Source organism: Sander vitreus, chromosome 16, assembly GCF_031162955.1.
Source record: "Sander vitreus isolate 19-12246 chromosome 16, sanVit1, whole genome shotgun sequence".
In the NCBI taxonomy this organism is placed as follows: domain Eukaryota; kingdom Metazoa; phylum Chordata; class Actinopteri; order Perciformes; family Percidae; genus Sander; species Sander vitreus.
In genome coordinates, this window is record NC_135870.1 from 23105924 (window position 1) to 23123964 (window position 18041).

Here is an 18041-nt window from a genome sequence, read left to right on the forward strand (position 1 = left end):
ATTAGCAAACCTCTTTCTAGCACGTGTATTAACAGGGAGAGGCTAACCTGTCAGCTGTGTTGTCGATGCCTCGAGAGAACAAAGGAAGCGACTCAGAGCTTGCCGTAAAGCAGTATCTCTGGCCGTATATGTGTATGACGTCATTGACATTTTAAAAGGCTTTTTAGAACAAAAAAGCCACTTTAAAAAAATCTAACACCCAGCAGGGTGTATTTTCTTAGCCTCCCCTTTCGAATGCAACATTCAAATTACTAGACAAAAAATGATATCCTGAGAAAAGTGGATTTTGAGGGGTATAGCTCCATAGAGTCCCATTCATTCTGCACTGGCCTGTGAGCGCCCCCTATATGGAACTCTGGTGGAACTGCAACCAGTTCAGAAGCCGGAAGTAACGAGAGAGTGGAACTTCTTCCCTTATTAGAAATTCTTTGCCGTTAGTGACCACCACACCAAAAAGGTGAAAACAGAATTGACATTTTAAATCAAAGTGGGCAGCAAAACGATGCTTTTCAGCCTGGTTTTAAGTCTTTATAAAGTTACAGTGAAATGCTAACATGAGGATTCAATAATTATTTAATGGCTTTTAGTTTGAAGTTTGTGACCGGAAGTCTTTTAGTCGTTGTTGTATGACGGAACAAGGATGACTGGAGCATGCTGTGGAGTAGCTAGCTAACCTCTTTTAGTTAAGAGTTCATGTTGTTCCATTAACTTCTAAAACAAGAAACGACATTTTAAGCTGTTCCGTTTTCTGCGTAGACGGACACGGAGTTTGTAGAGAAAATACAAACATTTTGTCTGTTTGCCTGTTTGGTAGTGTGGTCGCTGAGAAGTCTGGATATGTGCACTCAGACGAAGGCTGCGGCTCTGATGGCCAACATACCGCGGGCAGACATCGACCCATCCGGCGTGTTTAAGTACGTCTTGATCCGCGTGCACAGCAAAGAGGAGGGAGACGACTCGGAGATAGATATAGTTCGAGGATATGGCTGGGCTGAGTACCATGGTGAGTCAGGGGCACTAAAACCATGTAACACGAAAAACCAAAGAGGGATAACTGGGGTCCATCCATACGTTACAGTCTATCACTATGGTCCATAACAAAACATGAGAAATCGCCTGTACGGTACGCTCAGTGTTCAGTTTATTAGGTCCACCTAGAGAGATACATAGGCTATATGACAGTGAAAAATCCCTCGTCGATTAAGGGAAGGAAATAACTAGCTAACGTTACTATCAGTCGCCAGTTTATTAGGGACACTTAGCTGAAACTAAAATCATGAAGGTTCAGTTTGTGTTTAGTTTCAGGGAGGTGTTTCAGCTGTGTGCTCAAGCAGACATGTTGACATGTCATAGTAGGGAAAAGCACAGGTGTATTCAGAACCATTAATGATGGCTGCATTCCACTTAGGAGAGGCCCTGGTATTGTTCATGCTGACTCACTGAAATAGCTCACTGGGACACTTGATGGAATTGAGCCATCGTTAAGGTTATCAATATCAGCTGTGCTTTTCCTAACTATGACAAGTCAAAAGGTCTGCTGTGAAAAAGGTCCATTGTATTGTTTCATACTGACAGGTGTTTCTAATTATCAGTCTACCCTGGACAAAATATCTCAATATAATTTACCGGCTCTAAAATGACAAAGTTGAACCGTCACCACCACTCAGTTTCAGTCAGAACTGACAACTTTGGAGTAAAAGCAGGGTCTAGTCCTGTGTTTTGAATTTTGGTTGCAGTGTAGCTCTAGTTTAGATTTAAGTCAGGGATTGTGGTTTTAAGTGTTGTTTAATAACAAAAACACTATAATGGGTATAGTTAAATATAAGTTAAATATTCCCATACTGTGCATTTAGTACAACAAAGGCATATTTTCATTTGACAAATATTTTGATGAAATTATGACTCCGTAAATAAAAAAATCATACATAAAAAAAAATACACAGCACTGACATAACACAATTGTGTGAACATGCATTATAAAACTTTCATAGAAACTGCCCAGGCATGCAGAAATTAAAAACTTAGTGTAATAAGTGTATTCATTTCCACACTGAAGTACAGAACATGCAGGTTTACCTAACTAGTAGAACTCAAAAGCGCCAGATGGAGGCAGCCGTTTGACTATTCAAAACATATTTTATTGATTTAGTTGGTGACTGAAACACTAGTGGCTTCATTCACGAGTTTACTACCAACACGTTGTGTTTAGGCTAAAATCCAAGTCACAGTTGTCTGTGGTTCAAATTACTCTTTTTAATCATAACCCAAGTCATGAATGCTGAGCCTGCTGTATTAACCATTGTTATGAACTACATTTAGCAGTACGATGTATTAGAAAGTGCAGTGTTTATACATTCCTTACCATGATATGCCTTTTCTTGCAGCTGATATCTACGATAAGGTTTCTGAGGAGCTAGAAAAGGGCGGCCGCCTAGATTGTGAATGTGTCGGAGGAGGGAGGATCAAACATGATCCCCAGGCCAAGAAGATCCACGTCTACGGATACTCCATGGTGAGAATGAAATGGAGCCTGGCCGATATTTTTTTTATATATTTATTTATTTTATAACTATCGGCATTTATCATTTTTAATCATTCATCAGAATCATTTATAATGACAAATACATGATTCTGATAAATGAATATGTAAAAAATAAAAAAAACGGACAACACGGCGTTGGTGTTGCATAGTTTGTCACCGGACGGCGCTCTACAACGTCCCTGTTGGCAACACTCCCTTTTTTTTTTTATTGTGTTTTTGTTCAAAGGACTTTAAGTTTCATATATTAAGTTTGTAATTTTATACATTTTATTCATCAGAACTTTAATATATGTTGATGTTCCTCTGTTCTGTTGTGACACTAAAACAAACTTAACATTCAACTAACATTATCATATTATTTTAGTGAGGACTCATAAATAACTACAAATAACTAATTTTAGGGAAATCAGTTTTTGTTATGCGTTTCTGGATTTTTTTTAAAATATAAATCGACTGATATATCGGAATATTGGATTTTCAAATCACCAAATATTTGTATCGGTCTTAAAAATCCTTTATCGGTCGGGCTCTAGAATGAAAATTGCAGTTGCGTGGACAGTAACAGTAACCCAAACTCGGAGCTTAAAGATGCTAAAAAGCTCCATATGGCTGCAGAGTTGACTAAAAATGAAGGATGGGTTTGTCATTACGAGCGATCCCTTCATCATTACATGAAGTGTTAAATATTGATTATGTAAGCTTAAATAAATGGTTATTTTCTACAGGGATTTGGAAGAGCAAACCACGCAGTGACTACTGAGAAACTGAAAGATCGGTATCCAGACTATGAGGTGACCTGGGACAACGAAGGATACTGAACTGAACGCCCCTTTCTCCTGGACTGACATGGCACTCATCCGTAACCCCTCATGCAAACGCAGGGCATGTCATGAACAGCCATACAGAGTCTGATACGGAACATGTTGACATCACGTTCATAATCCAAGGCTAAGACTGACATACAGCCCCAAGTCTGATTTAGAAAACAAGCCTTTTTTGAGCTTATTTTTACGTTACTATTTGAGAAGAAATCTCAATGTTTTTTTTTCCTCTCACATTTTTACTCTATTTGGATCAAAAACAAATACGTGATTATCTTCCGTAAATTCAAATCTCATCTAGAATTATAGAATAAATAACAGGTCATGATATACAGCCGCTCACTGACTTGTTTTAGAGTCACACAGCCTCATCATTTTGACCTAATCACTAAGATGTATTGGAAATTGAACCTTAAATGCTTTGTCATGACGTATGTTTCATAAATGTTTCCCAAAATCTGCTTTTAAGGTGTGTGCATACTGTGTTCCTTCTGTTGCAGAGCCGAACAATGAACCCCCCCCCCCCATTATTGCTTATTTTACAGCACTGTAAACTGCTGATGAATGTTGTGGCCTTTTTGTGGTAGATAAGACTAAATTAACTTGATGACCTTCCAAGATTACCAATGTTCTGTAAGTACTTTGAAATTATGACATACTGGCAACGTTGCCAATGAGAGGATACTAGATAAGCGGTTGACCTATTAATCTTAGATATTAAACCGGTTTTATTTTTATTGCAGGTAGCGTAACACGCTGTAAATACCACGTTGACGTATAACTTATAAAGTTAATATGGATAATGTGTTTGCTTACAGTTGCCAGCAGACATTGAGCAATGCAAAATGTTCCATATTATAGAGATGCAATTGTAAATCTACGACAGCTATGGAGTGTGGGTGGGTGTATTTTGTCACTTTTGGAACAAGGCTGGCAGTTTCTTTATGATTCTAGTCTTACGCTAAGATTGGCTAAGTCTGTTTTTTCCTCTGATCGCAATAGATCATATTGATCAGTTTGATCTCAATGGGGTTTATGGAAATCAACTGGAGTTCAGTTAATTTAATATAGTTAGTCAAATATGGAGCCAATAGTAATTAAAGGGTAATTTCTATATTTTTTTAACCTGGACCCTATCTTCCCGTGCATTGGTGTCTAAGTGACTAATGGGAACAACAATCTTTGAAATTGGTCCAGTAATGAGGGAGAACACTGTAACCGGCAGCCACGAACTGGGCTGCAATGTAATCCTATAGGGCAAATAAACAAATTTCCATCCACTTAAAGTGCTGTTTTTGCCACTGAATGGCTTAGATTGTTCTAAGGGTCTGACTACATCATGGAAAGGAAAGCATACAGAGATGGACCTTTTTTGGTGAAGAGTGAGATCCTTTTTGTTTAACCAGAAACCACTCCGAAATCGCCAAACTCACCAGACTCCATTTCAGTAAACCCTACTTTCAGTGTAGAGAGCCAGCAGGTGTAATAAGTAAATTGAGGGTTTATTTCAACCAAACCAGAGTGGTGATTGTTGTGGAACATTGAAAAGACGAACCAAGATTGTTTTTTTATTTTATTTATTTATTTTGTCGGCTTTGAATGAAGTGTGTAACGATGATAAAATTGCATCCATTGCTTAGTACTGGACCCATTTCAAAAATTGTCGATCCCATCAGTCACTTAGACTCACAAACGTGGAAAAATACCTAAGTTACCCTTGATGCATTTCTCGCTGCTTTGATACCTCCCTTTAGGGAAGAAAAAAAAAACTACAGCAGTAGCAAAACGGCCACAAAGCCATCACAGACATAAAAGCTAATTATATTAACACTAATACGGCCAATGAATTTAAAAAGAGCTATAATCTACTAGTTAACACACCACTAAGAATATTTAACATGGTACAAATGGCTGATGTTAGCTTATCTTCCATTTACTGTATCTCATGTGATGACCGTATTGGAATAATGCATAAACACACCTGTTCCTGTTTTTTTTCTTCCAACATGGCATGAATGCACCATAAGACCATCTGGAAAGCTAGATGCAAGGCATTTTACTTCAAGTTCTCCTGTGAGAAGAAGTGAGCAAACTCATATTGGGGTAAATGAAGGTGAAATAGAAGGATAATGTAGCTTTGAGCGTAGTTTCTGTGTAGCTGATGCTGCAGTTTGCACCTGAATTGCTCTGCATGTATGTTGGCAAAGTATGTCTACAGTACTTAAGTTCTTGTGCAATGTACCATGTACCTATATACTGTGGGGAAAACTGCCAGTTGGGGGAAATTGTTTTATGATCTCCGTTGCATTTGCATGCTGGGAGAATTTAAAGTCCAGGTGTTATCTCTCAGAGACAGAGAACAGGTCAGAGTCAACGAGCAAAGACTCCAGACTGTGTTCAGACCTCCAGGCTGATCAAGTGGAAGAGAGGGGGGGGAAAAAAAGAGAGAAGATGTTACAGCGGAGGAGCTCTACCCTCGTTCTGCTGTTGACTCTACAGTTTGGTAAGAACCCATTCCACCAGGCTCCATTCAAAACAGGGTGAACTTGTGATTCATTTTGTTGACATAATGTGTTCCTGCCACAACCGTTTACACATACATTTTTAGATTGCGTTGTTACGAGGATTTTGTAGATTTTTTTGTTTTTAAAAGAAAAAAGGACCATGTAAAAATAAATTGTCAAAATCACGGTAATATGTAAAAAAAAAAAAAAAAATGAAAGAAGTAAAGGTATTACCGGAATCCTTAATTATATTACATGTATTAATTCAAGTAAATACTTTTAGAAAGATTTAGATCAAATAAGGATTTAGAAATACAAGCTCAGCCTATCATTACTTAATGTAATAATTAATAAAGTCTTCACACTGGGAAGAAACAACTGAAACGATTTCAGCGCTGATAAATATGTTTTTGAAAGTGTTCAGATTTATTTCATTGTTTTCATCAGAACTCAGTAAAAAGGGATCAGACATGTCCCTGCTGTTACTACGTGCTCCGTGTGTGATAACTCAACATTTCTTCACTAGGAGACGTGCAGTCATGCGTATTCCTACTCGGTGTCATGTCTGATTTCCAGCTGTCGGGTCAATGAAGCACAAAGTCTTCAGTCTTATAACCAGCGACCTTTGGATGGACGGATGACGTTTTGCTGGCGTTAACCTGATTGCGTCCCTGTGGCCTTTGAGCCCGTTGGCATTAGTTGGGTCATAAAGCGCTGACCGTAACGAGTCCTGATAAGAGTTTGGGGGACGAGTCATCTGTGAGATTTTATACAGCCTCCAAACAGAGGAAGATGGGAAGTATTTATGTACAATTACTTGTACTGTTCTGAAATGTATTTCAATTATGGGTAGGATTGGGCATCGAGAAGCGATTCCTACTTGGAATTGTTTCAAAAATTCCGATTCCAGTCGAATCGTTTCTTTATTGGAATCGTTTAGAGGATTTGGTTTCATATTCGATCATCGCTTCCCAATTTAACACGCAAAAGTTTTGGTTTCCGTAGCGGCCAGGTGCTTGTTGTGTTGCAGCCTTGGAGCACAGGAAGCGGCGCTCTAGTCTGGTTTATTTTACATTGGAAAAAGCCCCATAAAACTGCAACCCACCATTGAATCAAAATAAAAACGTACCTCTTATTTGAGAAAATAGGCATGTGACCCGTGTCAGCTCCACCCCTCAAAGAATCGAGGTCGAGAATCGATAAGAACCGGGATCGAAAGGAAGAATCGGAATTGGAATCAGTCAATTGTTAAAATCCAAACGATGCCCAACCCTAATTATGGGAAACTTTACCTTTCCACCACTTTATTTCAGAGGAAAATATTGTACTCCACTACTCAATGTATCTGACGGATGGAGATACTCCTCGTTACCTTTCACAAGTAGAACTTGAATTCAAAATCTGAGGGTTCATTTTCAACTTTGGAATCAGCAGTTGACAAAACAATCTCCACTCAAGGTCAACTTAGTGGCTCGTTCTGGAGCTTTCCACCTCATCACTTCTTCATCAGCAGATGATGTTTCAATTTGTCCGTTCTGTTTTTATTGTGATTTTATTATGGACTAATGGGAGAGGAGCCTTCAGCTAAAAGAGATCCAAGTAAACAGAAGCGTGGACGAAAAAGTCAGAAAAGCGCTGCGTAAACTTGTTGTGCTGATGAAGACTGTGTGATACGGTCAAATGCTTGAGAACAAGAGTCAGTGGACCTTGGGTGAAGACTGTTTTGAGATAAGTTGATAATGAAATAGTCAGCCACCGTTCTTGAGAATATCAACTTTAACGTTTGACGCTTTCGTGTCGTGTCTGATGTTTTTCTTATTACACAGCGGCTGGCTCCTGGGCTCATCCATGCGAGACTCCTGAGAGGAAATGTGACTTTGTGTGTGACTGCTCCGACTGCAGCGATGAGAAAAACTGTGGTAAGTTTAAAAGAAAGTTATTCAAATGTGGCAACCGATACGAAGATCGTTTATTGCGACCTATTCTCATCTTTGCTTACCGAGAGGGCACTCTACTTGCATATAATGCATATTTACAGTCCAGCAGTGAACTATTGTTACTTTTGCACCTCTCAAGGCTACAGCGGAAAAGGCTTTGAGTGTGACTTTGAGGAAGCAGAAATGTGTGGATGGACGGACCAGTCCTTGAATGCACCAGTGTACAGCTGGGAGAGACGTCAGATAGGAGGGGACACGCTGCCCGACAGCGGGCCGTCCTCTGACTACACCACCGGGACAGCTACAGGTATGCTCTACGTTTATCTAGTTTTGTCTATTTGTCCTCATTTTGTATGGACCACAGGTGTCCTTAAAAGTATCAGTATCAAGCACTTCAAATTTAGGAATAAATGAATACAATTGTTACTAGTAGAGTACATCAGTACAATAAAAGTCGCAGATTGCATTGTGAGTACCGAATGAGACTACTGTAGCCAAGAAGGTGATAAATGCATGTTAATGGTATGAATATGTCTGTGTAGGAGTCAAGAATTGATATCATTTTTATTCACCACAACTCAGTATAAAAACTATTACACTTACACAAGATGTGAAATGAGGACGTGATGTACATTTTGAAAAACCAAGAGTTGGGGTGAGTAAAAAGTCAAGATGCTCTTTGGCTATTAATGAACAAAATGATTGTAATGATTGTGTTCCTGTTCAGACATCCCAAACATAATTTTGAGCAATTTCTACAAGCAAACTGACAACTGACAGAGTGAACGCTGACAACAGATCCATGAGATTTAATTCATGTTAATATATCTTATGCCTTAAACAGTCGGTGACTAAGGTTTTTGCACAAAGTACCATGCAATTAAGAAATGTAGAGATGAAGTGAGTGATGAACAGATCATAATGTCATGTTCACAGTCATTTCTCTGCAGCTGTGCGTTTAACAATGATCTCTCCCCAGTAGCTGCGTTCGCTTGTGGTAAACACAGGTTCGGCACGTCTTCCCAGTGTTATTAAAAAATCGATACAGCATAGTATCGCGATATTTTTCCTGGCAATACTGTATCGATACACAGATGCCAAGAATCTTCTTAAGATTGTTTTTGGGGCATTTTTAGGCCTTTATTGACTGGACAGCTGAAGAAATAAAAGGGGAGAGAGAGGGGGGAATGACACGCAGCAAAGGGCCTCAGGTCGGAGTCGAACCCGGGCCCGCTGCGTCGAGGAGTAAACCTCTATATATGGGCGCCCGCTCTACCAACTGAGCTATCCGGGCACCCAAGATGCCAAGTATCAATGTTTTTGTTTGTCTGCATACCATTTTGCAGCAATAAAATTAAAGTGAGATGAACAAACAGAAAAAGTATCTTTTTAGATAAAACAGATGTTGACAAAGTTTCCTGCTGGGGACATTATTTGAAATTGGGAAAAATTTGAAGTTGGAAAAAAGGTAATAAATTGCAATATATCGCAGAATATTGCAATACGTTTAAAATCGTAATGCTATCGTATCGTGACATAATTATCCTATCATGAGGCCTCTGGTGGTTCCCACCCCTACAGGTAGTATGCATTTATGAAGTCTTATTAGATTATCACAAATCAGTACCTCGCTCTTTTGTTTTTCACATCACTCAGGTTGGTTTATGGGAGTGAGTTCCGTGACGACCAAGTCTCTCAGCTCTGCAGTTTTAACGTCCCCAGAGATGAAACAGTCCTCGCCAACCTGTCGCCTTCGTCTCCGATACTTCCTGTGGGACTCAGGTAACGACTATTAAAGACGACAGGTCATACAGTACCAGTCAAAAGTTTGGACACACTTTGTACTGTACATTCAAACTGCCTGCTTCTCCTATATTTGAACTTACAATGTTGTAGACAGGATTACATATTATTCCGACTACTTTTTATTAGCATTATTTGTATGCAGGCTACTTTATGTGTTTTCTTTTTTCTATGTGCTATATCCCTGTTTGTAATTCATGTTTTATAATTGTCGCCGTATTTGAATGATTTTGTATCTATCATTATTAGACATTTTTCAAGTTCAAGTATTTGAACTGTAGGTCACACAGGTCTTGGTTCCACACCCTTGTGGGCGTCCATCCTTGGCCGGGACTCTCGCGAGGCCGTAGTGTGGCGTCCTGAGGCCACCAGTGTCCGCGGCTGGAGGGAGGCTTCCATCTTTCTGGGCCGCATTCCCACAACCTTCCAAATCCGCCTTTACTCGCAGCGCTCCGAGGGGCGAAGAGGCGACGTGGCGGTGGACCAGCTGGAGTTTCTGGACTGTGCTCTGCCCTGTGAGTCCCTCAAAATGTCTTCTTCACGTGCAGTCCCTGCCTGTCTATGGAGTCTGGAGTGTCCCAGCAGCAATTAACTGTAACGAATGAATGACTTGATCAGTTAAAATTTCAGAGCCATGACGGGAATTAATCATGACGATTATGTTTGATGTCGTTTTTCTGTCTCACTACGTCATCAGTGCCACCTCCTGGTGAAGGGTGTCCAGCAGGGATGATGAAGTGTAGGCGTGACAGCTGCGTGGGGCTGCAGCAGGTCTGTGACGGCAGCGACGACTGCGGCGACGGGACTGATGAGGAGAACTGTGGTGAGAGATAAGAGTGCGGATCGGGCCGCATTTTTCTGTCCGAGCCCGGCCCGCGTCCGACACAGTTACAATCTCATCTTTTTCTCCTACTAATGACACATGTACGTTTGTTTGCGTGGAAAGCCCCTCTTTTATTAAGCAACTGTAGGAAGGCATTCGGAAATGTCAACAGATGACATTGTCACAGCTACATAAACAAATTTCCGCACACAGGAAGACGGCTGTTAGGGTAATATTTTAAATGTATATTTTAATCACAAAAACCAACCTTTGCATCAAGTGAAACAGGCCCATTGGCTACCTACATAATAAGCTGTTTTAAATTTAAAATGTTCACTGCCTTATCGCGCTGATGTGACCGAGCCCGACCCGAACATCTTTTCTAAATATCTGTCCGAACCCGGGCCGGCCCGTCGGGTCCCGTCGGGCTCGGGTCGGGTATCCATCCTCTAGTGAGAGACCGTCTGAATTACAGCAGAGAGCCCTCTGACAACACAAGACAGTAAATATGTTGGAATGTGTCCGGAAAACGGATGACTAGCTGTACAAACAGACAAAGTACAAAACATAAGACTAAAGAAGAGATTAAAGGGGCAGTTCAACCAACAATGAAAAAGCCCCAACATCACTGACCTCACTGTAAATTTCACTGGACTACTTTCTAATGAAGATCTAGTCCCATTAAAACTGTGCACAGGGTTGTCTGTGGATTACCATAGAAACTAGGATGTTGTTTATGGGAAGACACGCTGCTGTTCAGTTTTTCAAATGTAATCTTTTGCGTTTTTTTCTGGAATATTCCTTTAAAGTAGCCCCTCTCCCAAATTCCGCACATAATCGATCAAATTTCCCTAACGCTATCTGTATTAGAATACACTTTTCATAACTCCACAATATTCATAAAACTTCAGTGAGAAGCAGTAACTTTCCATACAATCAGTACAGCGCAGTGATCACCAGTTAATGTGAGTTGTGTGTGTTTATCGTGTCTCCAGAAAGTTACCGGCGCTGTGACTTTGAGGCGGGCCTGTGTGATTGGGACCTGACCTCACTGTCCAGTCTGACATGGGTAAGGACCAATCAGGAGAACATCTCGGTCAGCGATCCTCTGAAAGGACCAGGCAGGGATCATTCCAACAACAGTGTAACAGGTATCATATTCTCATCAATCACAGTATCTATGTCTGTACATATGTTGTTCTTTGCCGAAACCACACTGTTGTTCTGCGTCATTGTGTTCTGTGTCGTATATATACAGTATATATATATATATATATATATATATATATATATATATTGGGGCTGTCAAATTAACGTGATAATAACCGCTCCATAGTTTAGGAAATCAGGAGGCGATGCAGCAGTCTTTTGAATGGCAAGTTGAGTTTCAAAGTCCTTCCAGATGTACTGTCGATGTGAATTGAGTTACCAACAGAGTACGTCGAGTCTCAAATACCACTTGAGCTTGACTTTAAAGTACATCTAGAACAGACAAAATCCTTTAATTAATTTGCGATTTATCGCAAGTTAGCTATGGACAATCATGCGATAAATCGCGATTTAAATATTTGAATCGATTGACAGCCCTAATATAAGTAAAGGATATCATTGTTGCAGGTCACTTCCTTTACGTCACTGTCCCTGATGGTGGTCTCAAAATGGACTGGGCTGCTTTCCAAAGTCCCCGTCTTGAATCCACCAATAGTTCACATCCTTGCAAGGTGAGTCCCAACCAAGCTGACTTCTTCTTCAATCAGAGAGCTTTTTATGTTACTCCCACGCCTCAGTTTCAGTAATTGACTTACTCCCAGTCCAACATGTTCCACATGTTTTTCTGTATCTGCCCGCTGTAGATGGTTATGTACACGCACCAGTTTGGGCCGAGGTCTGGCGGTCTGACGGTGCTGGTGGCAGACAGTGCGATCTACCCGGTGTGGGAGAGGGGCGGCGCCCTGGGCGATGTTTGGGTGAAGGCAGAGGTGGAGATTGTCACCAACTCCACTTTCCAAGTGAGTACTTCCCCTGGGTTTGTAACCGTAATACTGGTGCTAGCTGGAGCCTCTAACAGCTTAAAAAAACAGAGATATTGATACTGAAGATTCGTAAATACAGAAATGGTAACAAAAATATATTTTTTATCACATATGTAAACATGGATTTAATGGACACAGACCGACTACACATGTATAGTGATGCTCATAAGTTTATGAACCCATGCTAAAAAAAAAAATGAGGAAAAATCCAATCTTTAAGGACACCAATTTTCTTTGTGAATGAATAATGTATCGTAAATAAATAAATGTTCTTCCTTAAAATACAGGGGGCGTAAGTAAGTACACCCCTATGTTAAATTCCCATAGAGGCAGGCAGATGTTTATTTTTAGAGGCCAGTTATTTCATGGATCCAGGATACTATGCATCCAGATAAAGTTCCCTTGGCCTTTTATCTGATTTTACTTTTGTTTTCTTTTTTTTATTATTATTTGTTTTTAATTGCTTTTAATGTTTTATGTAATGCACTTTGAATTGCTCTGTTGCTGAAATGTGCTATATAAGTAAAATTGCCTTACCTCGCCTCTATGGGAATTTAACATAGGGGTGTACTTACTTATGCCCCCTGTGTTTTAAGGAAGAACATTTATTTATTTACGATACATTATTCATTCACAAAGAAAATTGGTGTCCTTAAAGGTTGGATTTTTTCTCATTTTTTTAATTAAGGCATTAAGGTCAATTTCCTAAAGATGATTTTTTGTATTCCTCTTTTTAGTCAACTTTAGCATGGGTTCATAAACTTATGACCACCACTGTAAATTCTCACAGCAACCGGTAGTTGAGCCCGACTGATACTATTTGTTTTTTATGCCAAAACTGATATTAATATTTAAGAGTTTATTCTGATGAGCGTATATCAGCCAATTTAAATAAACATACAAGAGAAAAGTGAGCTTTGCACACATAGAAGCATTGGAGAATAGGTAATGAGCCATGGAGACAATAAATCAGCTCCATCCAACTGCGTGGAAACACCCAAACTCCTGATATTCCCATAAAGGTAGTGAATGGAAATGCGTATTAATTAGCATTTTCTTTTGCCAACTTTCTGGAAATTCAGGTTAACACCCAATCCTAGGGACCAAGCACTCAATTATCCAAGATAAAAATAGATAATAGCTAATTGGTTGATATTTTAAAATAGGCCTTTAACATCAACCCAATGGAAATGTAAAGATAATGTAAAGATCTGTTGTTATTCAAAAAACAATATTTAAAAAAACAAACAACAAACAGTTTAATAAGGATTTATATTTTGGTTATTAAATAGGATATGTACTGAGCAGGGACTTTGTAATGGCAACACTGTTTCTTGTTGTGTGTTCATGGGAATTTGGCTCCAATGTAATAGATTTACTTTTAAGAAAAAGGATGAGAATTTGGCAGCACAGCATTTTGACTCAAGTCCTTGAATGACAAATCCTGATCAATATATAAATTAGGGCCTTTATGCTTTAGTTTTCTTAAATAGCAATTATTTTCACCAAATGGGTATATAGCACTTCAGAGCTTTAGTCTTTTGTGTTTGGATGAAATTGTTATTTGGATCATATTTCTTCCACTTACTTTCCTCTTATTACAGATTGTAATAATGGCAGCAGTCAGGGACTTTGCATATGGAGGTATCGCTGTCGACAGCATTGTGTTGTCTCCTGAATGCCGCTTGTCATCTGGTAATCCTTGAGTCTTTTTGATTCCACCTGTGTTAAAGACTGAGAGTAAATACCCTATGTGGTGTGATAAATCTGCCATCTCACATTCTCTTTTTGAACAGTCAATAATACCTGGGCAAAATTCCCTGAACCTCCTAAACACCCGTGTACCGTACCGGACAAGATGTGTGATTTTCACGGTGACTGTGCAGAAGCCGAGGATGAAGCCAAATGTGGTGAGTCTACTGCACAATCACAGAAGGCTTCTGTCATGTGGATGCAACAACAGTTTTGTTGTCATTACTTAGAATTCCTCATGGGGGAGACAGGAACTACACACTATAGCTTTAACCCTGGCCACCTTCTTCTCCTGACTTTAGCCAAGTAGTTTTAGTTGTTTTAACCTCACCAAACCTTAACAAAAGAGGTTGTAGATCAGAAAATGCTCCATATGAATGATTGTTGTAACTGTAACAAACAATGGTGTTCTGTGGAAAGAGATATATAAACACTCATATGCAACGACTTTGTTTATGTTGGAGGACTTCTTGAGAGAAGTGAAGAATTCCTTAAATCATCTGAAACCATTCAAATAAAGAAATTGAAGGAATAACCGTTTGTTTTCATATGACAGCGACAAAATTGGCAATCCTGTGTTTAGTTTTGTTTTTAATAAGGTAATGTGATGTAGTGTTCAAGTTTTTGGACACTTTTAATTGCTGCAATTAAAAGGAAACTAAAAAAAAATGCAGCTGCAGCTTGAAGACAAGGAAGGAAACTAAGTATTTTATTTTATTATAAAAATGAATATGCTTAAAGGTCCTATGACATGCTGCTTTTTGGATGCTTTTATATAGACCTTAGTGGTCCCCTAATACTGTATCTGAAGTCTCTTTTATATAGGTCTTAGTGGTCCCCTAATACTGTATCTGAAGTCTCTTTTATATAGACCTTAGTGGTCCCCTAATACTGTATCTGAAGTCTCTTTTATATAGGCCTTAGTGGTCCCCTAATACTGTATCTGAAGTCTCTTTTATATAGGCCTTAGTGGTCCCCTAATACTGTATCTGAAGTCTCTTTTATATAGGCCTTAGTGGTCCCCTAATACTGTATCTGAAGTCTCTTTTATATAGGCCTTAGTGGTCCCCCTAATACTGTATCTGAAGTCTCTTTTATATAGGCCTTAGTGGTCCCCTAATACTGTATCTGAAGTCTCTTTTATATAGACCTTAGTGGTCCCCCTAATACTGTATCTGAAGTCTCTTTTTATATAGACCTTAGTGGTCCCCTAATACTGTATCTGAAGTCTCTTTTATATAGACCTTAGTGGTCCCCTAATACTGTATCTGAAGTCTCTTTTATATAGGCCTTAGTGGTCCCCTAATACTGTATCTGAAGTCTCTTTTATATTGACCTTAGTGGTCCCCTAATACTGTATCTGAAGTCTCTTTTTTATAGACCTTAGTGGTCCCCTAATACTGTATCTGAAGTCTCTTTCCCGAAATTCAGCCTTTGTGCAGAATTACAGCCACTAGAGCCAGTCCCACAATGAGCTTTACTTAGGACGTGTCATTTCTGTGTCTGTAGCTTTAAATGCTAGGAGGAGGAGAGGGGGGGGTGTGGCCTTGACCAACTTCCATGCTTTGCTTGTTTGCAAGCCATGATGTCTCTCTCTTTCTCATGGGCGGGCCAAATTCTATGGGTGGAAAGCAGAGAAAGGGGAGGTAACCTTGCTCCTTATGACGTCATAAGGAGGAAGATTCCAGATGGGCCCATCTGAGCTTTCATTTTCTCAAAGGCAGGGCAGGATACCCAGGGCTCGGTTTATACCCATCGCCATTTCTAGCCACTGGGACTCACATTAATGTTAAAAAAAAAAAACCTCATAAAGTGAAATTTTCATACCATGAGACCTTTAAGTCTGGCCTCTATATGACCCCTGTCTCATGCAATGATCTTTGTGTGATTTGTGTCTCATTTTGAGTGAGATGTCTCCATCCATGAATCCTTTCTTTCTGCAGGGGACTTCTCTTACTCTGAGGGCAGCTCAGGCTGGACTGACTCCAGCATTGGGAGTCAAGGTTGGGTGCTCCATGAAAATTCCACATCCAAAGGTACAACTACTCACTGTCAGCACAAAACTCAACTATTGGTTTATTAATATTCTGTGATTGAAAATCATCAAATATTTGTTTTGTTTTCATATTTCTTAGAGGTGTACCTGTATGTGGCCGATGCCCCAGGCCAGCAGCTGACCGATGCCCAGACACGCACCCCCCTCCTCGGCCCCTCCGGCCCAGCATGCACCCTGAGCTTTGATTTTGCGTTAACTGGGACTCCAGATCACATTGGTAACTAAATTAACTTATTAGCCGACATGTCTTCTTTTTACTTGTTACTTTTTTCCCCATGACACACGACTCAGATCTTCTGACATGACTCTGTTTCCAGGTGAGTTGTCCGTCAGGGTGATTGACAGCCTGCTGGGCATGCGGCCGAAACTGTGGGAGTTCGGTGGGAAAACAGGAACCGTGGAGAGTGAGTGGAAACACGTGGACGTGCCTATTGGAGTCAGAAAACATCGATTCCAGGTAGGGCTGGGCAATATATCCATATTATATTGATATTAAAAAAAATGAGGCTAGATGTCGTCTTAAATTTTATTTATTTTGCTAAAAAATGAAAAATAAAAGAAATTGTTAATCACAAAAACAAATGCAGCTGCAGCTCGAAGACAAGGAAGGAAATATGTCATTTTCCAGTTGCCTTCTTTAGTTAGTTGAAATAAAATCGTGGCATCTTGTGGAACTGGTTAAAAATCAGATTTTACTGATAAACTTTCATTTTGTAAATGTCATTCATCAGTTTTTAACTTCTGTTTTCCAGCTGGCGTTTGAAGCTCGTGCTGTGAAACTTTGTCCATGCGCCAAGATTAAAGTGAAAAACGTTCGCTTTGTCAGCTGTCACACTAACTATCACCCATCTTCTCCAACAGGTAACGCTCATAACTATTTACAGTGTGCACACATGATGTTGCATAATGCACACTTTCACATTTAACCTAGAAATGTTTGCAATGCTTTGATAGAATCTTTTTCTTTTATTGTTCTGCCCAGGACTGTCATGTAACTTTGAGGATGGACTGTGTGGATGGTATCAGGACAACAGTGACAACTTTGACTGGGCGGCGATCGATGGGATGGACCACACCATCGGGATCGGTAAGCTAATTTAAAAACAAAACATGGAAACAGTGTATACTGATGCACAGTTTGCTATTTAATAGGGAGTATCCTAAACACACACACACACACACACACATCTTTGCCTCTATCTTTCCTTAGCCTCTCTAGTAGAAAATATCACATTTTAAATGGGTCATGTAGGAGGACATTGTGTAACAACGGTTTGGTGCTATGTATATGTTGTCTATGGAGTTTGTATGTTCTCCCCATGTTTGCCTGGGTTTCCTCCGGGTGTTCCGGTTTCCCCCACCATCAAAAAAACATGTACTAGGTTCTCCAGTCAGTGCCCTTGATCAAGGCACTGGCTCAGATCTGGAGTTGGTCCCCGGGCGCTGTAAATGGCTGCCCACTGCTCCCTTGAGGGATGGGTTAAATGGGATGCCATTTACTTACCCAACATAACTTCCACCATGTCCACCTTAATTTTATCAACTTAAATGTTTTTAACTAGTCACCTTGATTTTACTATTGATACATTTGTTGTGCTTTTATTATTGTTTTTATTCATGTTTGTAAGGCGTCCTCGGGTGTCTTGAAAGGCGCCGACAAATATAATGTATTATTATTATTATTATTATTATTATTAATAGTATTAAAGAGTATTCATATTAATATTGTTCATATTTTTGTGGGTGTTTTTTGTGAGAAAATTTGACCTT

The 18041-nt window shown here is 39.7% G+C and overlaps 2 protein-coding genes across 4 annotated transcripts in view; both read left to right on the top strand.

Annotated features, from left to right (window-relative positions):
- The first annotated feature begins 607 nt into the window (after window positions 1–607).
- Window positions 608–3831, top strand: phpt1 (phosphohistidine phosphatase 1). Its single transcript, XM_078272020.1, has 3 exons — window positions 608–1003; window positions 2385–2512; window positions 3268–3831. Exons 1-3 carry the CDS (start codon window positions 838–840, stop codon window positions 3358–3360), a joined length of 387 nt encoding a protein of 128 aa, XP_078128146.1. The 5' UTR covers window positions 608–837; the 3' UTR covers window positions 3361–3831.
- A 1669-nt stretch (window positions 3832–5500) lies between these two features.
- Window positions 5501–18041, top strand: part of mamdc4 (MAM domain containing 4) — a 28648-nt gene continuing 16107 nt past the window's right edge. Inside the window, exons 1-16 of one of the 3 annotated variants that reach the window (XM_078271937.1) lie at window positions 5501–5866; window positions 7694–7786; window positions 7944–8111; window positions 9461–9586; window positions 9889–10122; window positions 10305–10430; window positions 11426–11581; window positions 12048–12151; window positions 12284–12439; window positions 14068–14158; window positions 14260–14373; window positions 16159–16251; window positions 16351–16488; window positions 16589–16728; window positions 17024–17132; window positions 17254–17358. In XM_078271937.1, the coding sequence (XP_078128063.1) occupies window positions 5572–5866; window positions 7694–7786; window positions 7944–8111; window positions 9461–9586; window positions 9889–10122; window positions 10305–10430; window positions 11426–11581; window positions 12048–12151; window positions 12284–12439; window positions 14068–14158; window positions 14260–14373; window positions 16159–16251; window positions 16351–16488; window positions 16589–16728; window positions 17024–17132; window positions 17254–17358 (2248 nt within the window). In that variant the 5' untranslated portion in view covers window positions 5501–5571. The remainder of the gene's footprint in view (window positions 5867–7693; window positions 7787–7943; window positions 8112–9460; window positions 9587–9888; window positions 10123–10304; window positions 10431–11425; window positions 11582–12047; window positions 12152–12283; window positions 12440–14067; window positions 14159–14259; window positions 14374–16158; window positions 16252–16350; window positions 16489–16588; window positions 16729–17023; window positions 17133–17253; window positions 17359–18041) is intronic. The other 2 variants (XM_078271936.1, XM_078271938.1) reach the window with 2 other exon arrangements.

Bases quoted from the DNA above. Each gene is read 5' to 3' on its own strand.
- phpt1 (XM_078272020.1), top strand. From the start codon at position 838: ATGTGCACTCAGACGAAGGCTGCGGCTCTGATGGCCAACATACCGCGG. The intron at 1,004-2,384 runs GTGAGTCAGGGG...CTTTTCTTGCAG, and splicing joins TGGCTGGGCTGAGTACCATG to CTGATATCTACGATAAGGTT. The intron at 2,513-3,267 runs GTGAGAATGAAA...TATTTTCTACAG, and splicing joins ACGTCTACGGATACTCCATG to GGATTTGGAAGAGCAAACCA.